This window comes from Bombina bombina, chromosome 3, assembly GCF_027579735.1.
Source record: "Bombina bombina isolate aBomBom1 chromosome 3, aBomBom1.pri, whole genome shotgun sequence".
Classification (NCBI taxonomy): Eukaryota; Metazoa; Chordata; class Amphibia; order Anura; family Bombinatoridae; genus Bombina; species Bombina bombina.
The window spans coordinates 36,167,431-36,192,743 of record NC_069501.1 but is presented as its reverse complement, the minus strand read 5'-3'; the positions used below and the strand labels follow the sequence as shown (position 1 = coordinate 36,192,743).

Here is a 25,313-nt window from a genome sequence, read left to right as displayed (position 1 = left end):
CATCCTCCAATGATCAAGGCAAAGAGAATGACTGGGGGTTATAGGTAAGGGAAGTGACACCTAACAGCTCTGCTGGGGTGCTCTTTGCCTCCTCCTGCTGGCCAGGAGTTGAATTCCCACTAGTAATTGAAATGAATTTGTGGACTCTCCATGTCATAGGAAAGAAATGTTGATTTATCACCAAAGTGAAGTATTGTTTAATTGTCTGTTACAGTATTGGTTAAATGGTCTATTTATCTTTCAATCCAATAAATTATCTCACTTTTAAATCTAATTACCTCGTAACTAATCATTATTTATTACCTATCTGATTCTGGCCACTTGTCCTTCACTTTTTACAAAAAGAACACACAGGTTTTGCTTTGTTACAGAATTAAAAAAAGGTAACAAGTGTCCCTGTCTGCCACCTGCAACAACATATCAATCATATCCAAAGCGCCAGAGTCAAAAGATAGTTCTCAGCATAAGGGTTGTGCTTGAGAAAACGACTCCAGGAACCTACTTCACAATCTCCTGCTCTCTGAATGCCCACTCTTTCCTTTCCTGCTCATCCATCATCTTCCTTCTCTTCTCCAGCTGTGAGATGTCATTCAGAGGGGGTAACGTGGCTTCCCATGCTCGCTTCTCACGGGCACGCTCTATCATCTCCACTTCTGCCAACCCAGCAGGAAGGCCCCGGCCTGGGAAGAAAGAAACAATGAACTGGGATTACAGGAACCACAAGGAGAGAGATGTTGAGAAGAACCTGGTGCAAATAACTGAGCAAGGCTCAGGGACAGAAACAGATTTAATGAAATGTGAAAGATTAAACCATTTACATAAAGTAAATGTAAGATAAGAAAGTCAGGCAACATAACACAACAATATGACGGCATATAGCAAAACGTATTCTCAGTAAGTAGATCATTTATGCTTACCTGATTAATTCATTTATTTCATGGTGGTGAGAGTCCATGATCGATTACTCCTGGGAATTACTCTTCCTTAACACTAGGAGGCGGCAAAGATTCCCAAACCCAAGAGCACTATAAAAAAAAAAAAAAACTCACACATACCTCAGACTAACGTATAGCCAAGCAAAGTGAAGTAAGAAAAAGGAGTAGTAGCTATACAAAGAGCTGGGGGGAAAAAGATGTGCTAAAGAAAAAATTAACCCTAAAAAACAAAAATATGTTTTCTTTTAAATAGGCGGTGAGAGTCCACAATCCATTACTCCTGGGAACTAATACCCAAGCTGTGGAGTCCACGAATTTTAACATAAAGGGAACGATTTAAAAAAACTTTTTTTTCACTGAGAAATTAAATCCACAACCCCAATAAAATACATTTTTTATGCACTTAAAATAAATCAAAAAGGCAAAAAATCTAACAGACAGCTGGCTGAAGAATCTTTCTACCAACGGCTGCTTCAGAAGAAGCAAAAACATAAAAATGGTAGAATTTTGTAAACGTATGCAAAGAAGACCAAATGGCTGCCTTGCAAATCTGGTCACTTGAAGCCTCATTCTTAAAGGACCATGAAGTGGAAGCTGATCTAGTAGAATGAGCAGTAATCTGCTGCGGTGGTGGCTGACCCGCCTTCATGTAACCCTTGTGAATCAATAGTTTCAACCGAGAAGAAGAAACTAAAGAAGCTTTCTGACCTTTCCTAGAACCAGAAAAATTAATGAACAAACTGGAAGTTTGTCAAAAGGCCTTAGCAGCATCAATGTAATACTTCAATGCCCTAACAACATCCAAATTATGCAAAAATCTTTCTGAAGCATTTTTAGGATTAGGACACAAAGACGGAACAATTTCTCTGTGAATGTTTTCTGAAGAAAACAGAATTTATGTGTACCTGATAAATTACTTTCTCCAACGGTGTGTCCGGTCCACGGCGTCATCCTTACTTGTGGGATATTCTCTTCCCCAACAGGAAATGGCAAAGAGCCCAGCAAAGCTGGTCACATGATCCCTCCTAGGCTCCGCCTACCCCAGTCATTCGACCGACGTTAAGGAGGAATATTTGCATAGGAGAAACCATATGATACCGTGGTGACTGTAGTTAAAGAAAATAAATTATCAGACCTGATTAAAAAACCAGGGCGGGCCGTGGACCGGACACACCGTTGGAGAAAGTAATTTATCAGGTAAACATAAATTCTGTTTTCTCCAACATAGGTGTGTCCGGTCCACGGCGTCATCCTTACTTGTGGGAACCAATACCAAAGCTTTAGGACACGGATGAAGGGAGGGAGCAAATCAGGTCACCTAAATGGAAGGCACCACGGCTTGCAAAACCTTTCTCCCAAAAATAGCCTCAGAAGAAGCAAAAGTATCAAACTTGTAAAATTTGGTAAAAGTGTGCAGTGAAGACCAAGTCGCTGCCCTACATATCTGATCAACAGAAGCCTCGTTCTTGAAGGCCCATGTGGAAGCCACAGCCCTAGTGGAAGGAGCTGTGATCCTTTCAGGAGGCTGCCGTCCGGCAGTCTCGTAAGCCAATCTGATGATGCTTTTAATCCAAAAAGAGAGAGAGGTAGAAGTTGCTTTTTGACCTCTCCTTTTACCAGAATAAACAACAAACAAGGAATATGTTTGTCTAAAATCCTTTGTAGCATCTAAATAGAATTTTAGAGCGCGAACAACATCCAAATTGTGCAACAAACGTTCCTTCTTCGAAACTGGTTTCGGACACAGAGAAGGCACGACTATCTCCTGGTTAACGTTTTTGTTAGAAACAACTTTTGGAAGAAAACCAGGTTAGTACGTAAAACCACCTTATCTGCATGGAACACCAGATAAGGAGGAGAACACTGCAGAGCAGATAATTCTGAAACTCTTCTAGCAGAAGAAATTGCAACCAAAAACAAAACTTTCCAAGATAATAACTTAATATCAACGGAATGTAAGGGTTCAAACGGAACCCCCTGAAGAACTGAAAGAACTAAGTTGAGACTCCAAGGAGGAGTCAAAGGTTTGTAAACAGGCTTGATTCTAACCAGAGCCTGAACAAAGGCTTGAACATCTGGCACAGCTGCCAGCTTTTTGTGAAGTAACACAGACAAGGCAGAAATCTGTCCCATCAAGGAACTTGCAGATAATCCTTTTTCCAATCCTTCTCGAAGGAAGGATAGACTCTTAGGAATCTTAACCTTGTCCCAAGGGAATCCTTTAGATTCACACCAACAGATATATTTTTTCCAAATTTTGTGGTAAATTTTTCTAGTTACAGGCTTTCTGGCCTGAACAAGAGTATCAATAACAGAATCTGAGAACCCTCGCTTTGATAAGATCAAGCGTTCAATCTCCAAGCAGTTAGCTGGAGTGGGACCAGATTCGGATGTTCGAACGAACCTTGAACAAGAAGGTCTCGTCTCAAAGGTAGCTTCCATGGTGGAGCCGATGACATATTCACCAGATCCGCATACCAAGTCCTGCGTGGCCACGCAGGAGCTATCAAGATCACCGACGCCCTCTCCTGATTGATCCTGGCTACCAGCCTGGGGATGAGAGGAAACGGCGGGAATACATAGGCTAGTTTGAAGGTCCAAGGTGCTACTAGTGCATCTACTAGAGTCGCCTTGGGATCCCTGGATCTGGACCCGTAGCAAGGAACCTTGAAGTTCTGACGAGAGGCCATCAGATCCATGTCTGGAATGCCCCACAGTTGAGTGATTTGGGCAAAGATTTCCGGATGGAGTTCCCACTCCCCCGGATGCAATGTCTGACGACTCAGAAAATCCGCTTCCCAATTTTCCACTCCTGGGATGTGGATTGCAGACAGGTGGCAGGAGCGAGTCTCCGCCCATTGAATGATTCTGGTCACTTCTTCCATCGCCAGGGAACTCCTTGTTCCCCCCTGATGGTTGATGTACGCAACAGTCGTCATGTTGTCTGATTGAAACCGTATGAACTTGGCCCTCGCTAGCTGAGGCCAAGCCTTGAGAGCATTGAATATCGCTCTCAGTTCCAGAATATTTATCGGTAGAAGAGATTCTTCCCGAGACCAAAGACCCTGAGCTTTCAGGGATCCCCAGACCGCGCCCCAGCCCATCAGACTGGCGTCGGTCGTGACAATGACCCACTCTGGTCTGCGGGAGGTCACCCCTTGTGACAGGTTGTCCAGGGAAAGCCACCAACGAGTGAGTCTCTGGTCCTCTGATTTACTTGTATCTTCGGAGACAAGTCTGTATAGTCCCCATTCCACTGACTGAGCATACACAGTTGTAATGGTCTTAGATGAATGCGCGCAAAAGGAACTATGTCCATTGCCGCTACCATCAAACCTATCACTTCCATGCACTGCGCTATGGAAGGAAGAGGAACGGAATGAAGTATCCGACAAGAGTTTAGAAGTTTTGTTTTTCTGGTCTCTGTCAGAAAAATCCTCATTTCTAAGGAGTCTATTATTGTTCCCAAGAAGGGAACTCTTGTCGACGGAGATAGAGAACTCTTTTCCACGTTCACTTTCCATCCGTGAGATCTGAGAAAGGCCAGGACTATGTCCGTGTGAGCCTTTGCTTGAGGAAGGGACGACGCTTGAATCAGAATGTCGTCCAAGTAAGGTACTACAGCAATGCCCCTTGGTCTTAGCACCGCCAGAAGGGACCCTAGTACCTTTGAGAAAATCCTTGGAGCAGTGGCTAATCCGAAAGGAAGCGCCACGAACTGGTAATGCTTGTCCAGGAATGCGAACCTTAGGAACCGATGATGTTCCTTGTGGACAGGAATATGTAGATACGCATCCTTTAAATCCACCGTGGTCAAGAATTGACCTTCCTGGATGGAAGGATTGTTCGAATGATTTCCATTTTGGACGATGGAACCTTGAGAAACTTGTTTAGGATCTTGAGATCTAAGATTGGTCTGAACGTTCCCTCTTTTTTTGGGAACTACGAACAGATTGGAGTAGAACCCCATCCCTCGTTCTCTTAATGGAACAGGATGAATCACTTCCAGAAGATAACCTTGGGAGACTATTTCTAGCGCCCAAGGATCCAGAACATCTCTTGCCCAAGCCTGAGTGAAGAGAGAGAGTCTGCCCCCCACCAAATCCGGTCCCGGATCGGGGGCCCGCATCTCATGCTGTCTTGGGAGCAGTGGCAGGTTTCTTGGCCTGCTTTCCTTTGTTCCAGCCTTTCATAGGTCTCCAGGCTGGATTGGCTTGAGAAGTATTACCCTCCTGCTTAGAGGACGTAGCACTTGGGGCTGGTCCGTTTCTGCGAAAGGTACGAAAATTAGGTTTATTTTTGGCCTTGAAAGACCTATCCTGAGGAAGGGCGTGGCCCTTGCCCCCAGTGATATCAGAGATAATCTCTTTCAAGTCAGGGCCAAACAGTGTTTTCCCCTTGAAAGGAATGTCAAGCAATTTGTTCTTGGAAGACGCATCCGCTGACCAAGATTTTAACCAAAGCGCTCTGCGCGCCACAATAGCAAACCCAGAATTTTTCGCCGCTAACCTAGCCAATTGCAAGGTGGCGTCTAGGGTGAAAGAATTAGCCAATTTAAGAGCACGAATTCTGTCCATAATCTCCTCATAAGAAGAAGAATTACTAATAATCGCCTTTTCTAGCTCATCGAACCAGAAACACGCGGCTGTAGTGACAGGGACAATGCATGCAATTGGTTGTAGAAGGTAACCTTGCTGAACAAACATCTTTTTTAGCAAACCTTCTAATTTTTTATCCATAGGATCTTGGAAAGCACAACTATCTTCTATGGGTATAGTGGCGCGCTTGTTTAGAGTAGAAACCGCCCCCTCGACCTTGGGGACTGTCTGCCATAAGTCCTTTCTGGGGTCGACTATAGGAAACAATTTTTTAAATATGGGGGGAGGTACGAAAGGTATACCGGGCCTGTCCCATTCTTTATTAACAATGTACGCCACCCGCTTGGATATAGGAAAAGCTTCGGGGGGCCCCGGGGCCTCTAGGAACTTGTCCATTTTACATAGTGTTTCTGGAATGACCAGATAATCACAATCATCCAAATTGGATAACACCTCCTTAAGCAGAGCGCGGAGATGTTCCAACTTAAATTTAAAAGTAATCACATCAGGTTCAGCTTGTTGAGAAATTTTTCCTGAATCTGAAATTTCTCCCTCAGACAAAACCTCCCTGGCCCCCTCAGACTGGTGTAGGGGCCCTTCAGAAACAATATCATCAGCGTCCTCATGCTCTTCAGTATTTTCTAAAACAGAGCAGTCGCGCTTTCGCTGATAAGTGGGCATATTGGCTAAAATGTTTTTGATAGAATTATCCATTACAGCCGTTAATTGTTGCATAGTAAGGAGTATTGGCGCGCTAGATGTACTAGGGGCCTCCTGTATGGGCAAGACTGGTGTAGACGAAGGAGGGGATGATGCAGTACCATGCTTACTCCCCTCACTTGAGGAATCATCTTGGGCATCATTTTACTAAATTTTTTATGACATAAATCACATCTATTTAAATGAGAAGGAACCTTGGCTTCCCCACAGTCAGAACACAATCTATCTGGTAGTTCAGACATGTTAAACAGGCATAAACTTGATAACAAAGCACAAAAAACGTTTTAAAATAAAACCGTTACTGTCACTTTAAATATTAAACTGAACACACTTTATTACTGCAATTGCGAAAAAGTATGAAGGAATTGTTCAAAATTCACCAAAATTTCACCACAGTGTCTTAAAGCCTTAAAAGTATTGCACACCAAATTTGGAAGCTTTAACCCTTAAAATAACGGAACCGGAGCCGTTTTTATATTTAACCCCTTTGCAGTCCCTGGAATCTGCTTTGCTGAGACCCAACCAAGCCCAAAGGGGAATACGATACCAAATGATGCCTTCAGAAAGACTTTTCTATGTATCAGAGCTCCACACACATGCAGCTGCATGCCATGCTGTTCTCAAAAACAAGTGCGCCATACCGGCGCGAAAATGAGGCTCTGACTATGATTAGGGAAAGCCCCTATAGAATAAAGTGTCTAAAACAGTGCCTGCCGATATTATTTTACAAAAAATACCCAGATTAAATGATTCCTCAAGGCTAAATATGTGTAAATATGATCGATTTAGCCCAGAAAATGTCTACAGTCTTAATAAACCCTTGTGAAGCCCTTATTTACTGTCTGAATAAAAATGGCTTACCGGATCCCATAGGGAAAATGACAGCTTCCAGCATTACATCGTCTTGTTAGAATGTGTCATACCTCAAGCAGCAAAAGACTGCTCACTGTTCCCCCAACTGAAGTTAATTCCTCTCAACAGTCCTGTGTGGAACAGCCATGGATTTTAGTAACGGTTGCTAAAATCATTTTCCTCATACAAACAGAAATCTTCATCTCTTTTCTGTTTCAGAGTAAATAGTACATACCAGCACTATTTTAAAATAACAAACTCTTGATTGAATAATAAAAACTACAGTTAAACACTAAAAAACTCTAAGCCATCTCCGTGGAGATGTTGCCTGTACAACGGCAAAGAGAATGACTGGGGTAGGCGGAGCCTAGGAGGGATCATGTGACCAGCTTTGCTGGGCTCTTTGCCATTTCCTGTTGGGGAAGAGAATATCCCACAAGTAAGGATGACGCCGTAGACCGGACACACCTATGTTGGAGAAACAACCTTAGGCAAAAAGGTAAATGATGTCTGTGAAACAGATTTATCCTGATGAAAAATCATACAAGAAGGTTCACAAGTAAGAACAGATGACTCAGAAACTAAGTTCAGAAAGGACCTCAAGACCTGGCTTTTTCGACTGAACTGCAACCCTCAGTGCCTTGAGACCCTTACGGGTGAATAGCCGCACTTTACAAGAACCCAATAGATAGATAGATAGAAACTCTTCTAGGAGAAGAAATAGCCAATAGAAATAACTCTTTCAAAGAAAGTAGTTTAATGTCAATTTTAGGTTCAAAAGGAGGAACATGCAAAACCCTTTACACCAAGTTAAGATCCCATGGAGGAAAAATGGGCTTGATTACAGGTTTGATACGAAACAAAGCCTGAACAAAACTATGAATATCAAGAAGATTAGCAATCTTCTTATGAAATAAAACGGAAAGAGCAGAAATAAAGTCCTACAGACTATATGAATATTTCCAGTTACTGGCTTTCAGGCCTTAATTAAGATTTCAAACACAGAATCAAAGATCTGAATGTAAAAAACAAAATGTATGCTTACCTGATAAATTATTTTCTTTCATGGCATGGAGAGTCCACAATTCTATTAATTACTGTTGGGAATTGAACACCTGGTCACCAGGAGGAGGCAAAGACACCCCAGCCAAAGCTTAAGTATCCCCTCCCACTTCCCATACTCCCCCAGTCATTCAGCAGAGGGAATAAGAAAAAAGTAGGAGAAACACCAGGGGTATATAGGTGCCAGAAATTAGAAAAAACGCTGCCTTCAAATTAAAAAGGAGGTGGGTTGTGTCGGACTCTCCATTCCAGGATAGAATATAATTTATCAGGTAGGCATACATTTGTTTTCGTTCCAATGGCATGGAGAGTCCATGATTACTTTCATTACTGTTGGGAATCCAATACCCAAGCCAGAAAGAATACAGAATGGGCAGGGAGGGAAAACCAAAGACAGGTGGACCTAAACTGAATGCACCACCGCTTGATGCACTTTACTCCCAAAAGAAGCCTCAGCTGAGGCAAAAACATTAAACTTGTAAAATTTAGAAAAAGTATGCAAAGAGGAACAAGTAGCCGCCTTACAGATTTGTTCCATGGATGCTTCATTCTTAAAAGCCCAAGAAGAAGACACAGCACGGGAAGAGTGAGCCGTAATCCTCTCAGGAGGCTGCTGACCCTCTTACTCATAAGCCAAATGAATGACACTCCTCAGCAAAAAGGAAAGGAGTAGTTGCAGTGGCTTTTTGACCCTTGCGCCTACTGGCGTACACCACAAACAAGGAAGAAGATTGCCTAAAATCCTTGGTAGCCTGGAGATAGAACGTTAAAGCACGCACCCAATCCAGGTTGTGTAGCACACGTTCCTTCCGAGAAGAAGGGTTAGGACAAAAAGAAGGAACTACGATCTCCTGATTGATATTGCGGTCAGAGACCACCTTGGGAAGAAATCCCAATTTGGTGCAAAGAACAGCCTTATCCACATGGAAAATAAGATAAGGGAGGAGAACTGTAAGGCAGATAATTCTGAAACTCTACAAGCAGAAGAAATAGCTATCAAAAACAAAACTTTTCAAGATAAAAGTTTAATATCAACAGAATGCATAGTCTCAAATGGAGCCTGTTGAAGAACCTGAATAACCAGATTAAGGCTCCAAGGAGGAGCAACTGATTTAAACAAAGGCCTGATTCTGAACTGGGCCTGAACTTCCGGAATATTAGCTAACTTCTTGTGTAGCAAAACAAAAAAGGGCAGAGATCTGTCCCTTTAGGGAACTAGCTGACAAACCTTTCTCCAAACCCTCTTGGAGAAACAACAGAATTTGAGGAACTCTCACCTTGTGCCAAGGACAGCATCAGGAGAGATAGGTGTGCCAATCCTTATAGTGTATTCAACAAATCACAGGCTTACCAGCCTGGATCAGAGTGTCAATTACCCTATCTGAAAAACCTCTTTTAAATAGGACTAAGCGTGCAATCTCCACACAGTCAGTTTCAGAGAATCTAGATTTTGATGAAGGACAGACCTTGAAGTAGAAGATACGTACTCAGAGGCAACCTCCACAGAGGGGAGGATGACATCTTCAACAGATCTGAAAACCAAGTCCTGCGAGGTCAAGCTGGGGCAATTAGGATCACTGAGGCCCACTCCTGTTTGATGCAGGCTATGACCCTGGGGATAAGGCATAAGGCAAATGGCAGGAACCACTAATGTGTCCACCAACACTGCTTGAGGGTCCCTCGATCTGGACCCGTATCTGGGCAGCTTGGTATCTCCGGAACACCCCACCCGAGGGTTAACTCAGAAAACATGTCCAGATGAAGAGCCCACTCCCTTGGGTGGAACGTCTGTCTGCTTCCCAATTGTCTACTCCCGGGATATAAATGGCCAAAATGTGACAATTGTGGGACTCTGCCCACTGCAGGATATGTGCATATTAGCATCACAAATAAAGGAATTGACTATTTTCAAAGCTTTAATTCGATCTTAAATCTCCTCTAACGGAGTCTCTTCCAAAATCAATTCAGCACACCAGCAAGTGGCGGCTCCAGCCACTGCCGCAATACTTGCAGCCAGCTGCCATAGAAGATCAAGCTGATGAAAAATCCTCCGTAGGTAAACCCTCCAATTTCCTATCCATGGGGTCTCTAAAAGGAGGTACTATCCTCCAAAGGGATAGTAGTTATTTTGGCCAGGGTGGAGATAGCACCATCCACCTTGGGAATTGTACTTTAATAAAAATTAGAGGACAGGTAGAACATAATCCCCTGCTTCTCCCACTCCTTGAAGATGATGTCTGACATACGAGCCAGAACTGGAAAGACTTTCAGAGTCCTGGGTTTGACATCATAAACTCTGTCCAGTTTTGGTATCTTAGGAGCCTCAGACACCTTTGGATCCGGGACATTGAAAGTAGCTAACACCTCCTTGAGTAACAGTCAAAGGTGTTAAGAGTTTGAATCTGAAATTAACATCCTCGGACTCCACTGGGCTGTCCGGAGCAGAGTCAGATATGTCACCTTCAGAAGCTGCTGAGGTATGGTCAGCCTCAGATATTTGAGACAAACTGTATGAGAAGAGATTCCCTTGTAAGAGGAAAAATGTTTAACCTTTCTCATCCTCTTACCTGCAATAGGTAAGGAACACAGCGCAGCCGAAACAGCTGATTGAAGCTATGCTGCAATGTCTCCTGGTAAAAAAATTCCCCCATAAAGGGACTGAGCTGAGCCGCAGGGAACTGACGGTGCAACTACTAGGGATGGAGACTGAGGAGAAAGTTAAGGCATGTCAAGGGCAACAAGTCCTGAGGGGTAGTTGACTCGGAAGGGTTAAACTTCTTGGAAACCCCCGCGACTCATGTCACCCACTACAATTGGTGTAGTTTAGTCCTTAGACCTCTCTAAATTGAGGGCAACCACAATCCAGTATACAATCAGCTAACTATCCCATATAACAACTGACAATTTATGTACTCACTAGTCTTCCATCTAGACCATTAAACTTGAATTACCACCTCCTCCCCCCCTCCCTCCCTTTTTTACTTAATGTGCCTCCTGTAGTAGGAGGATTAAATAAGTGGTTTCTCTAACCTATACCGCACCCCCAAACTCTTTATAAGTATGCCCTGCTACATAACTGAATACAACATTTATCCCTCTTTTTTTCTAATTTAGCAGGATAGTTTGATTGTATCGCATTTAAATATATAGAAATATAAAATTACTATAACTTTAAAAAATAATTAAAACTGAGGTAAATAGCATAAGATCCATGAGTGATCTCCTACATAGTTTGTAGCCTCCTATCATGGTAAAACTCACACTTAGTCAGGGGTGCAAGAGTGGCCCTTTTTTATAAGAGGAGAGGCTTAAATCATCACAGGCAAGACTGTATTGTGTTCTTACAAAACTTTTTTATTTTTTAACCTTATTTACTTTGTTGTTTTGCTAGTTTATATCACTGTTAACACTTTGCAGCATTTTTACTATACGATGAACCTTGCACTATGTTACTTGTGATGGCACTTATGGAATGTTTTACATATCTTGTTTGTATGCCAAACTTTACCTCAATAAAAATATTTATAAAAAAAAAAAAAAAAATAATAAAAAAAAAAAAAACTTCTTGGAAACAACAGACAAAGATTTAGATTTTTTGGACTTTGACTGCAACTGACTGAAAGATAAACATGAGGAACATAACTGTGCAGGTGGTATCACATGGGCCTCCTCAAAATATAGACATTTGTCCCCTAATGAAAAAGGAGGAACATTTTTGCTCAAATACACTTTATCCTCCATACTGAGGAAATGATTCCCACAGGAAGAATGGAAAATAAAAAATATATTTTAATAATACATTGAAAGTAAATATATCTCCAGCACCTATATACATCCCAGAAGTGACTGGGGGGGACTCACCAACCTCCCTCAATCAGTATTGAATTTACAAAAAGAACCTCTATCAGAGCGGTATTGAAGCTGACTACTGTGCTGCACGCCACCTCCGTAGCTGTTTAGAAAAAACAGAACAAGAGCGATACACGCTAAAAGTCACATGACTTCCTGAGAGGAGGAACAGAGTGCTGAAGTAAAAAGTGCTGATTATCTAACGTGCAAAGCAAATAAATATTAAGATAGCAGCACTATTGCTGCGCTGCCAAAAATTAAGAAACGTTTCAAATGTTGAAAACACTTAGCGTCCTAAAAAAATAATAACTCCCTTGACAGAATAAAACCAACACAAAAAAAAAACACACACACACTCTCATAAAAAAAAACACGGAGCTATAGCCCAGACAGCCTCAAAATCCCTTGCCAATTCTATCCTGACAGCTAACTGTTGCACAGTGCCCTACAAAATAAAGTACTGCCCATAAGCCTAAGAAAATCCCCTGAAAAAAGGGTTAAATATATATATAGCCCCCAGGCTCTGGGGAAGGTATATAGGAGATTCAATTTCCCATAGTGTCCTCATAGTCCCTGTATAAGGAAAATACACTTACCTGTGGGGCAGACAACGCTTCATCCAACTTCTGACAGGGACCTGAAGTAGAAAGGAAAGCAGTGTAAGTTAACACTGGTTGCCAGATGGGGTGTTAGCACAGATTGCTGGAAGGCATGCTTGTCTGGGGTGACTTGTTTTTCATGTGACCAAGGCCTCCCTGCTTGGGCCGAAACATTATGTATTTCGTCTAAATAAAGGTGTTTAACTATACTCTGGTGCTGGCTTTATATGCTGCTGTGGATACACTGGGATTTTTTCACCAGAATCCTGTTCTGCAAGCTGTTTCTGTTTTGGATTGATCTTCTGGCTGTGCACAGTGGGGTTGGTGATGCTGGTGAGTGCTGATCTTACTGTAAATATATATATATATATATATACACACACACACACACACACACACACACATATATATATATATATAATTATATATTAACAATATTAACAATATTCCTGCCTTTACTAATGTGATAGTTAAAAACAGTATAATTGTGCAAACCATATAAGTGTATCTTAAAAATATTCTCAAACAATAAATTACATGACATATGAGTAGCACCTAAAACACACAAGGTGCACACAAAGAAATAAAATGTCCCCCTACAATGTGATGTGTGACCTACTGAAATAGCTACCACAAAGAAACAACTTAACATTGATAAAGGCAGTCTATAGGAAACAGCGCTCAATAAAAGATAGTTGCAGGACCTAGGCAGTATATCAGCATTTAAACATTAGTGCATCAGTATCTCTCAGTAAAACATACTTCTCAGTAAACAAAGGACAAGTAGAGAAAAAGGGCTCATAGCCAGAAAAACACATATGTCAAGATTTAGGCAAGCATGTAGATGTGTGTGTCAACTGTTGAACATCAGTAGGTTGATCGTATAGCATCCATAGACTAATCTTAGAGAGAAAGAGGGTGTCATCACACCATCACCGACTACTGAGCCTAAGGGGTAATATAGATAATTTCAAAGCTGTGTGATTGCAATACATACAAAGAGTCAGCAACATAAGATCGCTATTTATATCTCAAAGGGAAAAAAATATACAGGTGGCCCTCGTTTTACAACGGTTCAATTTACACCGTTTCAGAATAACAACCTTTTTTTCCAGTCATGTGACTGCTATTGAAAAGCATTGAGAAGCAGTGCATTTATTAAAATAGCCAGTAGGTGAAGCTGTCCGCTTGTGTTGCAGCAAAGCTAAGCAAGCTGAAATTAATCAGTTTAACCAGACATGAGCTATCAAGCAGATTTAAAAGGAACAAGATCTTTCTGTCTATAAATCAGTCCAGATTGGAATGCATAGAAAGAACTGTTTGCAGAAAAATGCAAGTGAAGTCTGTGTTGTGTGATTATTTTATTAGGTTTATAATGCTGTTTAGCAAATGTTTTTGTTCATTTAACTTAGTTTAATTATATATTCTGTGTTGTCTGATTATTTTATTAGGTTTATAATGCTGTTTAGCATTTAAAGTCTTCATTTCAAAGCTTTATTAGGTGTTACTTATGACAATTTTCAGAGGGGCCTGGAACCTATCTCCCTCACTTCCCATTGACTTACATTATAAACTGGGTTTCAATTTACAACGGTTTCGATTTACAACCATTCCTTCTGGAACCTAACCCCAGCGTAAACTGAGGGCTACCTGTATATATATCTCTACCAGCCAGCAATGTCTCTAGTTCAGGTAACTTACTTGGCATGAGATGTGATAGATACTGTCAAAGTGATTGCAGCGTGTTGCAGAGAGGGAGCTGACAAGATATGTCAGTTAAAAGTTTCAAAAACAGGCATGGATCAACATAGTCCCGCGTCCGTGTCAACGGTGTCAGCGAGCATGGCTAATTTGCATAGCCGTCTGACGTCATCAGGGGGGGGTGTATCAAGCAGTCAGAAAACATAGATGACAGCTAACCGATGTTAGCTGCAACTGCTGGGGCAAGCCAAAAAAACATAATTTATGCTTACCTGATAAATTCCTTTCTTCTGTAGTGTGATCAGTCCACGGGTCATCATTACTTCTGGGATATTACTCCTCCCCAACAGGAAGTGCAAGAGGATTCACCCAGCAGAGCTGCATATAGCTCCTCCCCTCTACGTCACTCCCAGTCATTCGACCAAGGACCAACGAGAAAGGAAAAGCCAAGGGTGAAGTGGTGACTGGAGTATAAATTAAAAAATATTTACCTGCCTTAAAAACAGGGCGGGCCGTGGACTGATCACACTACAGAAGAAAGGAATTTATCAGGTAAGCATAAATTATGTTTTCTTCTGTTAAGTGTGATCAGTCCACGGGTCATCATTACTTCTGGGATACCAATACCAAAGCAAAAGTACACGGATGACAGGAGGGATAGGCAGGCTCTTTATACAGAAGGAACCACTGCCTGAAGAACCTTTCTCCCAAAAATAGCCTCCGATGAAGCAAAAGTGTCAAATTTGTAAAATTTGGAAAAAGTATGAAGCGAAGACCAAGTTGCAGCCTTGCAAATCTGTTCAACAGAGGCCTCATTCTTGAAGGCCCAAGTGGAAGCCACAGCTCTAGTAGAATGAGCTGTAATTCTTTCAGGAGGCTGCTGTCCAGCAGTCTCATAAGCTAAACGAATTATGCTACGAGCCAAAAAGAAAGAGAGGTAGCGGAAGCTTTTTGACCTCTCCTCTGCCCAGAGTAAATGACAAACAGAGAAGACGTTTGTCGAAATTCCTTAGTTGCCTGTAAGTAACATTTTAGAGCACGGACTACATCCAGGTTGTGCAGTAGACGTTCCTTCTTTGAAGAAGGATTTGGGCATAAAGAAGGAACAACAATCTCTTGATTGATATTCCTGTTAGTAACTACCTTAGGTAAGAACCCAGGTTTAGTACGCAGGACTACCTTATCCGAATGAAAAATCAAATAAGGAGAATCACAATGTAAGGCTGATAATTCAGAGACTCTTCGAGCCGAGGAAATAGCCATTAAAAATAGAACTTTCCAAGATAACAACTTTATATCAATGGAATGAAGGGGTTCAAACGGAACGCCCTGTAAAACATTAAGAACAAGGTTTAAACTCCATGGTGGAGCAACAGTTTTAAACACAGGCTTAATCCTGGCCAAAGCCTGACAAAAAGCCTGGACGTCAGGAACTTCTGACAGACGTTTGTGTAACAGAATGGACAGAGCTGAGATCTGTCCCTTTAATGAACTAGCAGATAAACCCTTTTCTAAACCTTCTTGTAGAAAAGACAATATCCTAGGAATCCTAACCTTACTCCAAGAGTAACCTTTGGATTCACACCAAAATAGGTATTTACGCCATATCTTATGGTAAATCTTTCTGGTAACAGGTTTCCTAGCCTGTATTAAGGTATCAATAACTGACTCAGAAAACCCACGTCTTGATAAAATCAAGCGTTCAATTTCCAAGCAGTCAGCTTCAGAGAAGTTAGATTTTGATGTTTGAAGGGACCCTGTATCAGAAGGTCCTGTTTCAGAGGTAGAGACCAAGGTGGACAGGATGACATGTCCACCAGGTCTGCATACCAAGTCCTGCGTGGCCACGCAGGTGCTATTAGAATCACTGATGCTCTCTCTTGTTTGATTCTGGCAATCAATCGAGGAAGCAACGGGAAGGGTGGAAACACGTAAGCCATCCTGAAGTCCCAAGGTGCTGTCAGAGCATCTATCAGGACTGCTCCTGGATCCCTGGATCTGGACCCGTAACGAGGAAGCTTGGCGTTCTGTCGAGACGCCATGAGATCTATCTCTGGTTTGCCCCAACGTCGAAGTATTTGGGCAAAGACCTCCGGATGAAGTTCCCACTCCCCCGGATGAAAAGTCTGACGACTTAAGAAATCCGCCTCCCAGTTCTCCACTCCCGGGATGTGGATTGCTGACAGGTGGCAAGAGTGAGACTCTGCCCAGCGAATTATCTTTGATACTTCCATCATAGCTAGGGAGCTTCTTGTCCCTCCCTGATGGTTGATGTAAGCTACAGTCGTGATGTTGTCCGACTGAAACCTGATGAACCCCCGAGTTGTCAACTGGGGCCAAGCCAGGAGGGCATTGAGAACTGCTCTCAATTCCAGAATGTTTATTGGCAGGAGACTCTCCTCCTGACTCCATTGTCCCTGAGCCTTCAGAGAATTCCAGACGGCACCCCAACCTAGAAGGCTGGCGTCTGTTGTTACAATTGTCCAGTCTGGTCTGCTGAATGGCATCCCCCTGGACAGATGTGGCCGAGAAAGCCACCATAGAAGAGAATTTCTGGTCTCTTGATCCAGATTCAGAGAAGGGGATAAATCTGAGTAATCCCCATTCCACTGACTTAGCATGCACAGTTGCAGTGGTCTGAGGTGTAAGCGTGCAAAGGGTACTATGTCCATTGCCGCTACCATTAAGCCGATTACCTCCATGCATTGAGCCACTGACGGGTGTTGAATGGAATGAAGGGTGCGGCAAGCACTTTGAAGTCTTGTTAGCCTGTCCTCTGTCAGGTAAATCTTCATTTCTACAGAATCTATAAGAGTCCCCAGGAAGGGAACTCTTGTGAGTGGAACGAGTGAACTTTTCTTTTCGTTCACCTTCCATCCATGTGACCTTAGAAATGCCAGCACTAACTCTGTATGAGACTTGGCAGTTTGAAAGCTTGAAGCTTGTATCAGAATGTCGTCTAGGTATGGAGCTACCGAGATTCCCCGCGGTCTTAGTACCGCCAGAAGAGCACCCAGAACCTTTGTGAAGATTCTTGGAGCTGTAGCCAATCCGAATGGAAGAGCCACAAACTGGTAATGCCTGTCTAGGAAGGCAAACCTTAGGTACCGATAATGATCTTTGTGAATCGGTATGTGAAGGTAAGCATCTTTTAAATCTACAGTGGTCATGTACTGACCCTCTTGGATCATAGGTAAAATTGTCCGAATAGTCTCCATCTTGAACGATGGAACTCTTAGGAATTTGTTTAGGATCTTTAAGTCCAGGATTGGTCTGAAAGTTCCCTCTTTTTTGGGAACCACAAACAGATTTGAGTAAAACCCCTGTCCCTGTTCCGATCGTGGAACTGGATGGATTACTCCCATTAACAAGAGCTCTTGTACGCAGCGTAGAAACGCCTCTTTCTTTGTCTGGATTGTTGACAATCTTGACAGATGAAATCTCTCTCTTGGAGGAGAGTATTTGAAGTCCAGAAGGTATCCCTGAGATATTATCTCTAGCGCCCAGGGATCCTGAACATCTCTTGCCCAAGCCTGGGTGAAGAGAGAAAGTCTGCGCCCCACTAGATCCGATCCCGGATCGGGGGCCCTCAATTCATGCTGTTTTAGGGGCAGCAGCAGGTTTCCTAGTCTGCTTGCCCTTGTTCCAGGACTGGTTAGGTTTCCAGCCTTGTCTGTAGCGAGCAACAGCTCCTTCCTGTTTTGGTGCAGAGGAAGTTGATGCTGCTCCTGCTTTGAAATTACGAAAGGAACGAAAATTAGACTGTCTAGTCTTGGCTTTGGCTTTGTCCTGAGGCAGGGCATGGCCTTTACCTCCTGTAATGTCAGCGATAATCTCTTTCAACCCGGGCCCGAATAAGGTCTGCCCTTTGAAAGGTATATTAAGCAATTTAGACTTAGAAGTAACATCAGCTGACCAGGATTTTAGCCACAGCGCCCTGCGTGCCTGAATGGCGAATCCTGAATTCTTCACCGTAAGTTTAGTAAGATGTACTACGGCCTCCGAAATGAATGAATTAGCTAGTTTAAGGACTCTAAGCCTGTCCGTAATGTCGTCCAGAGTAGCTGAACCAATGTTCTCTTCCAGAGACTCAATCCAGAATGCCGCTGCAGCCGTGATCGGCGCAATGCATGCAAGGGGTTGCAATATAAAACCTTGTTGAACAAACATTTTCTTAAGGTAACCCTCTAACTTTTTATCCATTGGATCTGAAAAAGCACAGCTATCCTCCACCGGGATAGTGGTACGCTTAGCTAAGGTAGAAACTGCTCCCTCCACCTTAGGGACCGTTTGCCATAAGTCCCTTGTGGTGGCGTCTATTGGAAACATTTTTCTAAATATCGGAGGGGGTGAGAACGGCACACCGGGTCTATCCCACTCCTTAGTAACAATTTCAGTAAGTCTCTTAGGTATAGGAAAAACCTCAGTACTCGTCGGTACCGCAAAATATTTATCCAACCTACACATTTTCTCTGGTATTGCAACTGTGTTACAATCATTCAGAGCCGCTAACACCTCCCCTAGTAATACACGGAGGTTTTCCAGTTTAAATTTAAAATTTGAAATATCTGAATCCAGTCTGTTTGGATCAGAACCGTCACCCACAGAATGAAGTTCTCCGTCCTCATGTTCTGCCACCTGTGACGCAGTGTCTGACATGGCCCTAATATTATCAGCGCACTCTGTTCTCACCCCAGAGTGATCACGCTTACCTCTTAGTTCTGGTAATTTAGCCAAAACCTCAGTCATAACAGTAGCCATATCCTGTAATGTGATTTGTAATGGCCGCCCAGATGTACTCGGCGCTACAATATCACGCACCTCCCTCTGAGCGGGAGATGTAGGTACTGACACGTGAGGCGAGTTAGTCGGCATAACTCTCCCCTCGTTGTTTGGTGAAATTTGTTCAATTTGTACAGATTGACTTTTATTTAAAGTAGCATCAATACAGTTAGTACATAAATTTCTATTGGGCTCCACTTTGGCATTGCAACAAATGACACAGGTATCATCCTCTGAATCAGACATGTTTAACACACTAGCAAATAAACTTGCAACTTGGAAATACAATTCAATTAGAATAATATTAAAACGTACTGTGCCTTTAAGAAGCACAGAAGATCTATGACAGTTGAAAATTAATAAATTGAAACAGTTATAGCCTCAATCCTTGTAAACAACACAACTTTAGCAAAGGTTTAATCCCATTAGCAAAGATAACAAATTCTGAAAGCAGGAAACAAATTACAGAATAAACGTTTTTTTATCTCAGTCAAACTATAATTCTCACAGCTCTGCTGAGAGAAATTACCTCCCTCAAAATAAGTTTTGAAGACCCCTGAGCTCTGTAGAGATGAACCGGATCATGCAGGGAATACAATGAGTTGCTGACTGAAATATTTGATGCGTAGTAAAAGCGCCAAAAAACGGCCCCTCCCCCTCACACACAGCAGTGAGGGAGAACAGAAACTGTCAGAAAACAGATTAAACAACTGCCAAGTGGAAAAATAGTGCCCAAACATTTATTCACTCAGTACCTCAGCAAATGAAAACGATTTTACATTCCAGCAAAAACGTTAAACATAATCTCTAGTTATTAAACAGCTTTATGTATTTCTTACAGTGTAATTCTAGTGAAGTACCATTCCCCAGAATACTGAAGTGTAAAGTATACATACATGACATTATATCGGTATGGCAGGATTTTCTCATCAATTCCATTGTCAGAAAATAAAAACTGCTACATACCTCTATGCAGATTCATCTGCCCGCTGTCCCCTGATCTGAAGTTTACCTCTCCTCAGATGGCCGAGAAACAGCAATATGATCTTAACTACTCCGGCTAAAATCATAACAAAAACTCTGGTAGATTCTTCTTCAAACTCTGCCAGAGAGATAATAACACACTCCGGTGCTATTTTAAAATAACAAACTTTTCATTGAAGATATAAAACTAAGTATAATCACCATAGTCCTCTCACACATCCTATCTAGTCGTTGGGTGCAAGAGAATGACTGGGAGTGACGTAGAGGGGAGGAGCTATATGCAGCTCTGCTGGGTGAATCCTCTTGCACTTCCTGTTGGGGAGGAGTAATATCCCAGAAGTAATGATGACCCGTGGACTGATCACACTTAACAGAAGAAATGATTGTACATACCTACACTTGTAGGAAAGGGGCAAATTGTCTAAACATCTGAGTATATATCACAAAAACAACAGCATAACATGGGTCTATATTGCTTGTATACTTCTATCATATCCCAAAAAGGCTAATATATATATATATATATATACACACACACACACACACACACACACACACAGTGTATATATATATATATATATATATATATATATATAACACACAGTATATATATATATATATATATATATATATATATATATAAATCAATGTAAATATTTGCATAGGAAATTAGCACATCTAGGCAAGATTCCCCTACACACACATACATACAAAGAGTGCCCATACATAGCTTAAAGAGTGTCTATACAGGGAGTGCAGAATTATTAGGCAAATGAGTATTTTGACCACATCATCCTCTTTTATGCATGTTGTCTTACTCCAAGCTGTATAGACTCGAAAGCCTACTACCAATTAAGCATATTAGGTGATGTGCATCTCTGTAATGAGAAGGGGTGTGGTCTAATGACATCAACACCCAATATCAGGTGTGCATAATTATTAGGCAACTTCCTTTCCTTTGGCAAAATGGGTCAAAAGAAGGACTTGACAGGCTCAGAAAAGTCAAAAATAGTGAGATATCTTGCAGAGGGATGCAGCACTCTTAAAATTGCAAAGCTTCTGAAGCGTGATCATCGAACAATCAAGCGTTTCATTCAAAATAGTCAACAGGGTCGCAAGAAGCGTGTGGAAAAACCAAGGCACAAAATAACTGCCCATGAACTGAGAAAAGTCAAGCGTGCAGCTGCCAAGATGCCACTTGCCACCAGTTTGGCCATATTTCAGAGCTGCAACATCACTGGAGTGCCCAAAAGCACAAGGTGTGCAATACTCAGAGACATGGCCAAGGTAAGAAAGGCTGAAAGACGACCACCACTGAACAAGACACACAAGCTGAAACGTCAAGACTGGGCCAAGAAATATCTCAAGACTGATTTTTCTAAGGTTTTATGGACTGATGAAATGAGAGTGAGTCTTGATGGGCCAGATGGATGGGCCCGTGGCTGGATTGGTAAAGGGCAGAGAGCTCCAGTCCGACTCAGACGCCAGCAAGGTGGAGGTGGAGTACTGGTTTGGGCTGGTATCATCAAAGATGAGCTTGTGGGGCCTTTTTCGGGTTGAGGATGGAGTCAAGCTCAACTCCCAGTCCTACTGCCAGTTTCTGGAAGACACCTTCTTCAAGCAGTGGTACAGGAAGAAGTCTGCATCCTTCAAGAAAAACATGATTTTCATGCAGGACAATGCTTCATCACACGCGTCCAAGTACTCCACAGCGTGGCTGGCAAGAAAGGGTATAAAAGAAGAAAATCTAATGACATGGCCTCCTTGTTCACCTGATCTGAACCCCATTGAGAACCTGTGGTCCATCATCAAATGTGAGATTTACAAGGAGGGAAAACAGTACACCTCTCTGAACAGTGTCTGGGAGGCTGTGGTTGCTGCTGCACGCAATGTTGATGGTGATCAGATCAAAACACTGACAGAATCCATGGATGGCAGGCTTTTGAGTGTCCTTGCAAAGAAAGGTGGCTATATTGGTCACTGATTTGTTTTTGTTTTATTTTTGAATGTCAGAAATGTATATTTGTGAATGTTGAGATGTTATATTGGTTTCACTGGTAAAAATATATAATTGAAATGGGTATATATTTGTTTTTTGTTAAGTTGCCTAATAATTATGCACAGTAATAGTCACCTGCACACACAGATATCCCCCTAAAATAGCTAAAACTAATAACAAACTAAAAACTACTTCCAAAACTATTCAGCTTTGATATTAATGAGTTTTTTGGGTTCATTGAGAACATGGTTGTTGTTCAATAATAAAATTAATCCTCAAAAATACAACTTGCCTAATAATTCTGCACTCCCTGTATAATAATAAATAGATACTCGCCCACTAGCAAAACCAGAACATATCAGCAGAGGTTGTGGAATAGGAGTAAATTGTAAATCCATAGAGAGAGGCAAAAGACAAGTCCCTGCAACTGATTATGGAAGGTTTATGAAAGCAATTCCTATAAGGTGAATAAAGGATCACAAACCACACCCCACAATCATTCCTCTGACAAACACTGTACTCTGAGAGGAAACCGGGCCTCAACATGAGCTCAAAACCCCTCTCTCTGAAGAATCAAATGCACATCTTCATTCTTCAACAACCTCCAGCGTAGGCAAAGAAAAGACTGAGGTATGTGTGAGGTGGGAGAGGTTTTATAGGGTTCTTGGGGTTTGGAAATATTTGCCTCCTCCTAGTAGTAGAGAAGAGTAATTCCCTGGAGTAATGGATCGTGGACTCTCACCACCTGTATGAAAGAAAGAACATTTACATGCACCTGGATAGCCTTATATCCCAGTGACACATAGTTCCTGCATACTTGCCTGCCTGGTCATAATTATTTACTATGAATCACATCACCCACACAACAGTATGTAATGGTCTAAGTTACATTATATTTGTTGTATTGGAAGATTTTTTTCCCACGATTCATACCCTGCAGATTTTTTACTTTTTTTTTCTGCACTAGTCTAGGATTGTCTATGTCTAGTATCTAGTAAATATAAATTCTGTAATAATAAAAAATTTGCTCGCTGGTTTACTTAAAGGGACATAAAACACAAAAATTTTATTCCATGATTCAGAACTTTTTTTCCCCAAGACCCACGGTCATCATACTTCATACCTTCACAACTCTATTTTTTTTTTTTTTTTTTTATAATATCTTTATTGAAGCTTCTGTTTCACATCACAATATATTGAAGTGTACATATTTCAGGAAGGCAGAAACTTACATATTTTTTGTTTTGAACAAACATTAAACAAGAAAAATAATTAAACAAAGTAACTTAACTTAGTGCAACCATGATCCGCAAGCTATCTCTACCAGGTTCTTATGTTATCAGATGTTTTACCTAGTTTATAACTCCATTTTTGCCCTTGATGTAACCATATCCCAATCTCCCCAATTGGTCAACCAACTATATATTGCTAATAAATGATTCCCACATGACCTTCATCTGCACAAAAGTATCTCTCCTGTTAGTTCTCATGTAAGCATATCTTCAAGAGACATAATAAATTGAAACTGGGAGTACCAAGTGGCCATGTTAGGGATATACTGAGATTTCCAGTTTTTTGCAATCAGTTTTTTTAGACTATTGCTGGCAATAAAAATTAACTTTCTTTTATATGTTGGGAGTTTGCCAGGTATGATGTTGAGTAACCAAATGCGGGGGTCAGTGGGCAATGTCAGCTCAGTTATTGTGTTTGTCGCTTTAACCACAGAGGCCCAGATTGGTGCTATTCCTGGGCACTGCCACCATATATGCATCATAGTCCCCTGGTCCCCTCCGCACCTCCAACACTTGGGAGAGGCCGATGGAAACAGTTTGTTCATTCTCATTGGGGTAAGGTACCATCTCTGTATTAGTTTAAAATTTAGTTCTATAAGGCTACTAGACACCGAAACCTTGGAAACATTTTCACAACTCTATTTTTAAGCTTGGTCTGAAATTTTCTGAAGTAATATACAACAAGATAGCTGCAATTTTAACTAAAATGTGTATGTACAACACGCACACTCTCATACAACATGCACACCACGCACACTCTCATACAACACGCACACTCTCATACAACACGCACACCACACTCTCATATAACACGCACACTCTCATACCACACACTCTCATACAACACGCACACCACACACACTCATATAAACACACACACACTCTCATAAGAACCCTGAGGTAGAACGTACAATTTTAAACAACTTTGCAATTTGTTTCTATTATCAAATTTTCTTGTTATCCTTTGTTGAAAAGTAGGAATGTAAGGAGTGTGCACGTGTTTCACTACAAGGCAGCAGTTTTCCAACATTAGACATTAGCAAGAGCACTTGATGGCAGTACTATTTCCTGTTATGTAGTGCCCCAGATGTGCACACTAGCTAGATATTTCTTCAACAAAGAATAACAAGAGAACAAAGCAAATTTGATAATAGAAGTAAAATGGAAACATTTTTTTAAATTGTATACTCTGTCTGAATCATGAAAGAAACATTTTATGTTTCATGTCCCTTTAACATGTGTAAAGACAAAGCCTGCGTCTGTTTTCTCACTCAGTCCTCACTCAGTGCCACAGCTCAGACAAACTACAGACATGTAAAGGACACGATGTGAACATGTGATCCTGAGTTACTCACCCCACGTGAGGTTGGCGAGGGTCAGCAGCTCCGGGACCGACCCCGAGTGTACAATATACTCTGGACTGTAGGGATCTGTCTGAGCCTCGCTGTCACGGTAGTCAGTTTGTATCCCCACTGTGCGCACTCCAGGGGTGGCCACTCTTACATCTGCGGAGCTGCGATCTATCCTGTAAACACAAATGATCTCAGCTACTGTAGTACCAAGGCAGTGAGGTAATAATATCACATCTGTGGCCCTGTGAGGGCAGGAGACTACATGAGCTACTGGAGACTTAGCGCTACCTTCCATCCTTGTTAACGGGCATCAGCTGGGCAAAAGTGTCAGTTAGGGCCAATGTAGCAATCAAGTATTTATAACCATAAATGTTCATTAATGTCACCTGCACTACACTCTCCCATCATCCTCTTGTTCCTTGTTGGCCCAGAAAAGATCTATGTCGACCATGCTGCAGAATTAACTTTATTGTCAGAGAGATCAGAGGCCTTACTGCTACCAAACCTAACCTGTGGCATATCAGGGGACAATGATATTACTGCTCCTATGACTGACACTGAGACAAAGATTCCATAATGGGTTTTCCT

General features: G+C 41.8%; 1 protein-coding gene across 1 annotated transcript in view; it reads right to left on the bottom strand.

The window, feature by feature from the left end:
• Positions 1-25,313, bottom strand: part of CFAP91 (cilia and flagella associated protein 91) — a 241,352-nt gene that overhangs the window by 166,004 nt on the left and 50,035 nt on the right. The window contains exons 6-7 of the mRNA XM_053705787.1: positions 24,729-24,898; positions 503-680 (exon numbers count right to left, since the gene is read on the bottom strand). Of these exons, the coding sequence (XP_053561762.1) occupies positions 503-680; positions 24,729-24,898 (348 nt within the window). The remainder of the gene's footprint in view (positions 1-502; positions 681-24,728; positions 24,899-25,313) is intronic.